At 43.1% G+C, this 10,687-nt stretch overlaps 1 protein-coding gene across 1 annotated transcript; it reads right to left on the minus strand.

The window, feature by feature from the left end:
• Positions 1–233: 233 nt before the first annotated feature.
• On the minus strand, positions 234–10,038 carry LOC124606411 (craniofacial development protein 2-like). Its single transcript, XM_047138392.1, has 2 exons — positions 8,718–10,038; positions 234–307 (listed from the first exon to the last, which is right to left on the minus strand). The coding sequence occupies exons 1-2, from the start codon at positions 10,036–10,038 to the stop codon at positions 234–236; spliced, it is 1,395 nt and encodes a 464-aa protein (XP_046994348.1).
• Positions 10,039–10,687: the final 649 nt, after the last annotated feature.

Here is a 10,687-nt window from a genome sequence, read left to right on the forward strand (position 1 = left end):
CTCGGACCCGCAAATTTCACGTTATTGTTATTATTATTGCATCATCAGAAGCCTGGCGATTTTTGTCTGGTTTAGGTTCATCAGTGAGCATACTCTATATTAACGTGTTCAACAGCAAGGCTCTTTCTAAGTGCAAGTATGTATATTGTTATTGATTGACAGGTTACAATTAAAACTTTTTATCACCTATATTTATATACACAGCCGAAATTTTACAATATTCCTCCTGACTGCTACACGTACTTGCTCAGTGCCGCTGCTGCTTTGAAGACTAGCATTTCCTTGTCCTGTAGTAGCTCTGCTAGTCCTGTAATAGTAACAAAAGCTATAAGTATAACGCTACACAAACATTTTAACTGCAGATGGTTGATGATCTTCTCAGAGCTTCTCTTGCCGCTACGCTTTTCATCACCTTTCCGCTTGCTACCTGTCGCTGGAGCTTCGAATTAACCCTGGGTTGCCGGATACTTATAGGGTTTCATTCGAAGGACGTGGACCGTATCTATGACCTTTCGTCGTCTTACTACCTTATAAGATCCAAATTAGCGCCTGAAGAGCTACTGAGAGAGACCAACCTTCCGAACAGGAGTGAAGATCCAGACGAGGTCACCAGGCTGGTAGACAACAGGGCAGTGTTTCTCGTCATACCTTCAGCGATCGTTTTCTCGAGCCTGCAGCGTGCGGAGTCGAGCTAACTGCCGAGCTTACTCAGCTCTGGTTAACACCTGGCCGATGTAGTCGTCTTCCACGTCAACAGGATGAAACGGAAACACAGTGCCTATCGTCACAGTCGCCTCATGCCCATGCACCAGGGAAAATGGCGTAAATCCTGTGGTGTCTTGTTTGGAGGTGTTGTAGGCAAACGTCTCGAAAGATAGCACATTGACGAACATTGATAACATATCAGCCGATGTCTTATTAAGGAGAAAGTAGACACACATTTTAAAAGGGTACACCACTACAGCAAACACAGAACGTTGTGTTGGTGGACAGAATCAAATAATCCATCTTATTGCCATTCTGTTGCTTCGTAATTATTCATTGAAAAATATTCCTCGCGTCTAGAGCCATACGCTCTTCCATTATGAACCGTTTCTAGTCTTGATGTAGAAAGATGTGAGTACCTTTCTCTGATAAATGTCTACAACAAATACAGTTGCTGAATTGGTTAAATTAATTTTTTCTCATTGCAGATGCCTCGTCCATGGAGCACACGAGAACTATATAGAGGTACAGACAGCGAAGAAATGATGGCACTCACCCCAGCGTAATGGATTTTACAAATGTCGTACATGTTACGTTATTTTCTTGATATCATAATCAGAGGCTTCACCAGCTCACAGTTTACTCAGAATACAGCGGCGGGAAAATGCACTGCATGCAAGTTAGACAAGCTCAAAGATGGGGAGCTTGCAAGCATCTGACATCCAGCATGATGATTTCAACGAGCAAGGGTGCTGGTGGCAGTGTGAGGGTGGGCAGTAGGCTTGTAGCAGTGGTGTATTTCATGGGGCAATGACGCGATGATATCAGGATTCAGAGAGCTATGGCATCACTGTTATACTGCTAGTGGCCGCATGTGATGTTAAGAAAGTGTTGATCGTGAATTAGCGTTTTTTGCCAGTACTGGGAGAGACCCTCTACTCGTATAAACTTTGATAATGTCCTTGCACAGTATATATTCGCTCTTTGAAAATACCACTTATATGATGCAAAATACTTACCTCTTAATGTTGTGCAGGGGAGCGCAATAGTACGTTCAGCCATTATTGCTGATTCAATTCTATCCTTTTCCTACATTGATGATTTAGTTCTGCTGGGGAATAAAAATTATGTCTCATCTGCTACAAGATATCCACGAATAATGTCGTAGGCATCATTTGAAGAGTTGTGCATAATTTCCTAGAAATTAGTTTCCGCATTTGTTTTCGGGCACCACACATTCTGAAGAAACATTTCGTAGCTAATTCTTCCTGTAAACTCTACGCTGTTGTTCCATTTGATATGCGAAAGGCGTAAGGTATTTGATAGGTCTTTCGTCGTTGATAGACCAAATATAGAACTTTCCATTTTTTGAAATTTTAATTGTATCGTTCACGTGGATCACTTTGAAACAAATTTTGGATGAAATAAAGTACATCATTTTCCAATAACTGTTAGTATCGATGCAAATCAGTTGAAATCTTAAGGAACTTTGGATGACTTTCTATAGCCACAATGTATATATGAAATACTTTAATACCCTGAAATAAAATGAATGCATCGATGGCCACTTAATAAATGAAGGTGCAACAAATGATATGATACCGGCGTCCAACGAACATCGGAAAATCTACAACATTGATTATTAGTGCTACTAAGTGTTATACACTGAGGCGACAAAGATAATGCTATACGCATGCGTATTCAAGTACAGAAATATGTAAAGAGGCAGAATACGGCGCTCCGGTCGACAAAGCCTATACAAGACAACAAGTGTCCAGCGCAGATATTAGATCGGTTACTACTGATACAATGGAAGGTCATCAAGATTTAAGTGAATTTCAGCGTGGTGTCGTTGTCGGCCCACGGTCGGTGACACAGTATCTCCGAGGTAGCGATGAAGTGGGGATTTTCCCGTACGACCATTTCACGAGTGTACCGTCAATCAAGACTGCGGTAAAACACCAAATCTCCGAGATCGCTGCAGCCGAGTGAAGATGCCGCAAGAGCGGAACCAATGAAGACTGAAGAGACTCGTTCAAAGTGACAGAAGTACAACCCTTACGCAAATTTCTGCAGATTTAAATCCTGGGTCATCAACAAGTGTCTGCGTGCGAACGGCTTTCGAAGCCGAAGGCCCACTCGTGTACTGTTAATAACAGCACGACACAAAGCTTTACGCCTCGCCTCGGCCCGTCAACACCTACGTTGCACTGTTGATGACTGGGAACAAGTTGCCTGGCAGGACGAGTCTCGTTTCAAATTATATGAAGAAAATGGACGTAACGGATATGGAGACAATCTCATGAATCTAAGGACCCTTCATGTCAGCTGAGGACCATTCAGGCTGATGGAGGCTGTGTTCTGGTGTGGGGCGTCCGCAGTGGGAGTGATATGGGACTCTGACTCGTCTAGACCCGACGCTGACAGGTGACACGTAGGTAAGCCTCCTGTCTGATCACATGCATGCATTCATGTCCATTGTGCACTGCGATGGACTTTAGCAATTAAAGCAGGACAATATGACACTCCACACGTCCAGAATTGCTGGAGAGTGTCTCCAGGGACACTTTTCTTTGTTTAAACGCTTCCGCTGGCCGCCAAACTCCCCAGACATGAACTTTATTGTGCGTATCTGGGATGCCTAGCAACGTGCCGTTCAGAAGAGATCTCCACCCCATCGTACTCTTATGGATTTATGGACGCTCTAGGGAATTCATGGCGTCAGTTCCCCCCAGCACAACTTCAGACATTAGTCGTATCCATGCCGTGTCACGTGCGGCACTTCTGCGAGCTCGCGGGTGCCCTACAGGACATTAGGCAGAATATTACGCAGGTGTACCAGTTTCTTTGGCTATCCAGTGTATGTGTTTTACGTACAGAGGCAATGACTTATGTTTTAGCAGTGTTTACTGTCCAGGGTGATTCAAAAAGAATACCACAACTTTAGGAATTTAAAACTCTGCTACGACAAAAGGCAGAGCTAAGCACTATCTGCCGGCGAATTAAGGGAGCTATAAAGTTTCATTTAGTTGTACATTTGTTCGCTTGAGGCGCTGTTGACTAGGCGTCAGCGTCAGTTGATGCTAAAATGGCGACCGCTCAACAGAAAGCTTTTTGTGTTATTGAGTACGGCACTGAGAATCCGCGGGAAAAAAGTCAGTATGAACGTGACTCGCCTAAGGTGAACGTTTTCTGTGCCATTTCAGCCAATAAAGTTTTTGGTCCCTTTTTCTTCGAAGGTGCTACTGTAACTGGACTATAGTATCTGGAGATGTTAGAGAATTGGCTGTTCCCTCAGCTCGAACAATAAGCACAACAATTCATATTTCAGTAGGATGGAGCGCCACCACATTGGCACTTATCTGTCCGTAACTACCTGAACGTCAACTACCCGAGGCGATGGATCGGCCGCCAGGCAGCCCGTGACAGAGCAGTTCATCACTGGCCTCCAAGAAGCCCTGATCTTACCCCCTGCGATTTTTTCTTATGGGGGTATGTTAAGGATATGGTGTTTCGGCCACCTCTCCCAGCCACCATTGATGATTTGAAACGAGAAATAACAGCAGCTATCCAAACTGTTACGCCTGATATGCTACAGAGAGTGTGGAACGAGTTGGAGTATCGGGTTGATATTGCTCGAGTGTCTGGAGGGGGCCATATTGAACTTCTCTGAACTTGTTTTTCAGTGAAAAAAAAAACTTTCTAATACTCTTTGTAATGATGTATAACAGAAGGTTATATTATGTTTCTTTCATTAAATACACATTTTTAAAGTTGTGGTATTCTTTTTGAATCACCCTGTATTATAGCTACTAATGTACTTGTCACCGTACGTGATGTATTTAATAACAATGTTCAGACTGTTAGTTGACATTTCGAGCAATTAGTAGCACAGCTGCTCATGTGCATTAATGATTTATATAGTTTTGGAGGCAGAACATTTTTTATTTTCTTATAGCTTCTGTTTCAAAGTGTATTTAACTTGCAGCTGGATTTTGATTCGTCGTAATAATAACGTGACAGACAGGCTATTAAATACTTTATTGACAAGGATTTCTCGATTGGAACTCTTTTATATCTCAATTGAATATTTGTTATTGGTTACGTGACCATGCATCATGGGACAGCTTCTGACATTGTGTAAAGCCGTACATTTCTGGAGTAATCTTTTCTAATAACAGATGAAGACTGCAGGGTATATGAATAGAATTCTTTCATTTTGAAATGAAATAAAAGTATATAATACATTTCTATTACAAGGCTGGTTAGATGTGGAAGTGAAATGTTTACCAAGGTAAAACACTACCCACTACATAACAGAATTAGTATAAAATACAAAGCTCAAGCTTTACTTAAAGTCTGACACAGTCATTACAACTAATGCAAAATATATTTGGATTCGGAGCAGCTATCTGGGGTCGCTTTGCTTGAGGAGTTAGTGTCAGGGGTTAATTATCACTCGAGCCGACGTGCTGTTGTCAAAGGTGCAACAGCAGCAGTTTTTATGCATGATAGATGTATTAACTTTGAGCTATTGCACTATTACTGCTATATATACCATTGTCGTTGTTTTCTCGGCAATGTTAAAGTGGCTTCATTTCATTTGGTTGGCTTTCTGAATTTGTCTTCTGAATCGTAAGCAACGACGTGTCGTATGTTGTAAAAAGTACAACTGCTGGTGTGACTGCTGGTGTGACAGTTGGATGCCGTGTTCCAGCTGCCACAGTGCTGAAGAAAGTGTACTAAAAAGATAACTATAATTGCTCGTTGTTGTTTTTAGCTTTTATAGATGCACGTTAAATTTTACTTTGGTTACACGACACCTGAGTGTATTTATTCATTTCGGTTTTGTTCCAATTCAAAGGGTGTATCAGACGAAGAAGTTCGCAAACTGCTCGAAAAATGTGATGATAAAGTCTATCCAGACTTTTCAGATTTGGAGGAAATGAAAGTAGATTTGAGTGATGAAAACACTTAATTGGACCATGGCAGTGAATCTGAATTTCAAAGTGAGGGTGGTGATGATCCCGAAGAGACAGCAGATTCACATGGGTTCTTTGTTGAAGATACAAAGTTTCACGTCGGTGTGAAAGCGAATATGATAAAACATCAAAAACCAACGGAAAAAACAATGTGCAAATTCCACCAGATCCGAAGAGAAATGCGATGTGTATAACTGATGAAATTAGGGCTTTTTCGAAATTAATTGACCTTGAATGTATTGATGAAATCGTAAACCATACAAATACCTATATAAATAAACAGCGAGACACACATCAATTCTCGGGCAAAAGAGGTAATAAAGTGACGAAATAATGGCTGTATTAGGATTTTTTTTAAGAAGGAAATGCCATCATACTAATACACTGGAACTCTTGGCAGCAGACGGAACAGGAATGCTACTGCTTAGGACGGCAGTGAGTTACAATAGGTTTCTGTTTTTTCTAAGCTGTATGCGACTTGTTGACAAGGGAACGAGGAATGACAGGAGAAAAACTGATAAGTTGGTAGCAGTTAGTAGAGTATGGGATCTTTTTACTACTAACTGTCAATGTTCTTACAGCCTGGTCAATTCACCACGATAGATGAAATGCTTCACCCCTACGGAGACCGTAGTAGATGGATTTTCTACATACCCATCCAATCGGTTAAATACGAAACAAAAATGATTTCTCTGTGTAATGCAAAAACATTTTACTGCAGTAATCTGGAGATTTATTGCAGCATGCAGCCAAAGGACAATATCGGGTGCTGAGGACACAGAGAAAAGATATACGGTACCTATAGAAAATTTTGACAGGAACCTCACAGCTCAAAGTTGGTACAATAACGACCTCCTTTCTGAATATTTACTGCCGGAAGACTTGCTTTGGTAGAATGACGAAAAAGAGACGTGAAATTCTTCCAGAATTTCTCCCAAACAAAACAAAAGACATCGTAAGGCATTGTTTGGATTTCAGTAGGATAAGACCTTAGTTTCATACGTTCCTTGAAAAAACTGTGCTATCACACTTTTGTCTCCTGTGCATGACATGGCGACAGAGGATGAACAAATACACAAACCTGAAAACATAATTGAGTCGTCGTCGTCGTCGTCGGCTGATACTCGTATCCGAGTTTTCATTTCTCTCCTGAGATTTCCTTTGTCACGGTTCAGGCGTGGAAGTGTCGTTGATGGCTTAGCAATCCAATCCTAGCGTGGAACAGGCGGCCACAGACATTACAGCTGATGGAAGGTGGAGGACGTGGCTGAGCCTGGAGGAGTTTACGTCTCTGGCGTTTGTCATTCTCCATTCTTCGACGTTCCAGCTCAAAGTTTTGAAGAGCATTTGAGGTAACTGAGCGCCAGCGACTTCGGTCTTCTGCTATTGTGGACCAGTTACTCGGATCGATGTTCAAGTTTTTCAGATTTTTCTTGTACTGATCCTTATAACGTTTGAGAGGGGCACCTCGTGGCCTTTTACCTGTGCTCACTTCGCTGTACAGCATTTGGCGTGGAAGTCTGTCATTTTTCATCCGCTGGACATGTCCGACCCATCTGAGTTGATGCCCAATGATAAGAGCTTCCATGCTATGCATTTTTGCTCTCTCTAGAACAGCCGTGTTGGATATGAAGTCATCCCATTTTAGGTTCATGATATATCTTAGCTTCTGTTGGTTGAAGCGTTCTAGTTTCTTCAGATCGCAGCGATACAACGTCCAGGTTTCGCAACCATATAGCAGGGTGGAAATGACTACAGCTTTGTACACCATCAGTTTGGTGTACAGTGTTAGGTCTTTATTCAGGAAGACACGCTTTGTAAGACGACCAAATGCTACATGTGCAGCACGTATTCTATTCTCCACTTCTTTTCCAGATGAGCAGTTGGATGACAGTATGCTTCCCAGGTAGAGGAAATGGTCCACTTGTTCCAGGAGTGTATCATAGATGGATATGCTGAAGTCAGGAACGGAGGAGCCAGGAGTTGGCTGCGCCATCACCTTTGTCTTTGAAATATTGATGGAGAGACCAAATCGTTCGTACGCCCTGCTGAAGGAATCAACTGACAGCTGCAACTCTGCAGGTGAATGAGCTGGAGAGGCATTGTCATCAGCATACTGCAGCTCTGTCACACGAGTGGTACTGGTGAACCTTTTTGAATGGAGTCTGGACTGGTTGAATAATCCTCCATCAAACCTGTACTTTAGTTCTATTCCTGCATTGTTTACGGTTGTCTCGTAAAGCATAGCTGCCAGATACAATGCAAATAATGTAGGTGCAAGAACGCATCCTTGTTTAAGCCCACTTGTTATTGGGAATTCACCAGTCATTTCATTCTGGCAGAGGACCTGTCCAGTCATATCAACGTGGAGAGCTTCAATCAGGTCAACAAAATGTTCAGGGCAGCCGAAGCGTTTTAAGACCATCCACATGGCTTCTCTCGGAACTGTATCAAAGGCCTTTTCTAGATCGTAGAAAACAAGTAGTAAAGGCTTTTGCTGTTCTCTGCACTTCTCCTGTAGTTGTCGTGCACAGAAGATCATGTCAATTGTCCCTCTTGAAGGTCGAAACCCGTATTGAGACTCAGGTAGTATAGTCTCTGAAAGTGTCTGGAGGCGATTTAAAAGGATTCTTGCAAAAATTTTTCCAGTGACAGAGAGTAGAGATATTCCCCGGTAGTTACCACAGACGCTTTTGTCGCCCTTTTTGAAGATGGTGACAATTGTGGAGTTCTTCAAGTCAGCTGGTACCTTGCGGGTTTCCCACATTAATATAATAAGTGAGAAGAGTCTAGTTTTTAGAGGCAAGCCGCCACCCTCAATAAGCTCCATCGGGATGCTGTCAGGTCCAGGAGCCTTCCCAGGTTTCACACTCTTGAGTGCCTTGCAAAATTCTTGAAAAGTTGGAGGATCAGCCAGACAGGGTTTTGGAGGGTGCTGTGGGACATTTTTGAGAAAATCTCCAGCGGCAGTAGAAGGGCTGTTTAACAGTGAGCTGAAGTGCTCTTTCCAACGATTTAAGATGTCCTGACTTTCAGTAAGAATGGTGGAGTTGTCAGCAGCTTTAAGTGCTCCTGATGATGAGCGGATAGGTCCATACAGCTCTTTAATACCAGCATAAAAGCCACGCAGGTTCCTTGCATCAGAAAGATTTTGGAGTTCTGTGGCTTTCTGTTGCCACCATTTGTTCTTGATTACTCGTATTTCACTTTGACATTTCTGCTTGAGTTCTAGAAAGTGTGCTTTCTTTTCTGCGCAGGATGGATCTTGAGCAAGGGATAGGTAAGCATCCCGCTTTGCATTGATGATGGCTTGGATTTCTCCGTGGTTGTCATCAAACCAGTCACTTCTTTTCCGTGCACTACAACCAACAACATTCTCAGCAGTTTCTTTGATGATGTTCTTTAATGTGGTCCATTCTTGTTCGACGTCATCTGTGGTTGCTGGAGCTTTGTTAAGTTGTTCGGACAGTATGTCTTGGAAGTGTGAGCGAACATTTTTGTTGTTCAGGTTGCTTATGTTGAATTTTCTGCGTGGTGGGTTTGAAAAGTGGGATCGTGGCTTGCGATACTTTGGTACTCTCAAACGGCTGACTAAAAGTCTATGGTCCGTCCAGCACTCATCGATGTTTAGTGCTGCTTTTGTGATGAGAATGTCTTTCTTGTCACGCTGTCGCATAATAACGTAGTCTATAAGATGCCAATGTTTGGAGCGTGGGTGCATCCATGTGGTCTTATAGCGGTTACGCAAACGGAATTGGGTATTGGAGATGAAAAGCTCGTGCTCAGCACACAGACCAAGAAGTAGCAACCCATTTGCATTGCAGTTTCCCACCCCTTGTTTACCCATGACATCTCTCCAAAAACGGTTGTCCCTTCCCACTCTGGCATTGAAATCACCAAGTAAAATTAATTTATCTTGAATGGGTATTTTAGAGAGAGTACTGTTCAGTTGGTGGTAGAACTGATTCTTTGTGTCTTCATCACTGTCTAAAGTAGGAGCATATGCAGAGACGAAGGTGATGAATCTGTCTGAACCAATGGGTACTCTAAGAGTCATCAGTCTTTCATTAATTGAGACAGGTGTAAGTCGAAGATCTTTCACTATTTTCGTTTTTACGGCAAATCCTGCACCATGGATGCGTGGTTCTCCTGCATCCTTTCCCTTCCAGAAGATGGTGTACCCTGAACGTACCTCACTAATGTGTCCCTCACCTGAGAGTCTTGTCTCACTCAAGGCAGCAATGTCTATATCTAGACGGGCTAGTTCTTGGGTGATAAGAGCAGTTCTTCTCTCTGGTCTGTAATTGTTCACGTCCAGGAGGGTCCTGACATTCCATGTCCCTATTGTCATAATCATTTCATTCTTCTTTTGTTTACGTCCGCAGTATAAGGAGTGACCTACTGGGTGCGGATTCCCAGCCCGGTTCAAGTGTGACTTCCGATGTTTAGCCCACATTTTCTAGGGCCTTCCCCATTCAGGGTGGGCAGCGGTCATCCTAAATAGGCCTGCCCAGTCGCAGGTGCAGGACCGGATTCCCGAGTAGTCACACGGGTTCTCAGGAAGGCGACCATCACACACCTGCCGCCAGTGTGCAGGTCCAGACTAGTAGCTTCCAGCCTCACTCGGAGCCTGCTACCATCGTCCTTATCCCATCGCCATTGGTCTTTAGAGAAAATGACAGGAGAAATTGCCATTTGCGTGAATTTGTTTAAGGTGGATTACAGCTTGCGAGGAAGTGACCCACACACTATGATTCTGGAACAATTCATCACGGCACATATGTATGTGACATGTGACTTCCGGTACCAGAACTGCAACGAACTGCCGCGAGCTCAATGATGGCTGAGCGGCGCCTTTACAGCCAGTTCGTCTGGCATGACCTCTTCCGCCTCCACGATCTTTGAGAACCTGGGATATAAGATTCTTCTTCCGCTCGCTTCGCCGTTGGGTCGGAGGGTAGATAATAGATACTAGAGAGGAAAGTGAAAGACACCCTTGG

The sequence above is a fragment of the Schistocerca americana genome, chromosome 3 (genome assembly GCF_021461395.2).
Source record: "Schistocerca americana isolate TAMUIC-IGC-003095 chromosome 3, iqSchAmer2.1, whole genome shotgun sequence".
Classification (NCBI taxonomy): Eukaryota; Metazoa; Arthropoda; class Insecta; order Orthoptera; family Acrididae; genus Schistocerca; species Schistocerca americana.

Excerpts from the sequence above, each read along its gene's own strand:
- LOC124606411 (XM_047138392.1), bottom strand. The coding sequence starts at position 10,038 with ATGACAATAGGGACATGGAATGTCAGGACCCTCCTGGACGTGAACAAT. Across the intron at positions 308-8,717 it reads CTCCACCATTCTTACTGAAA|GACTAGCAGAGCTACTACAG; the intron begins GTCAGGACATCT and ends TTACTATTACAG.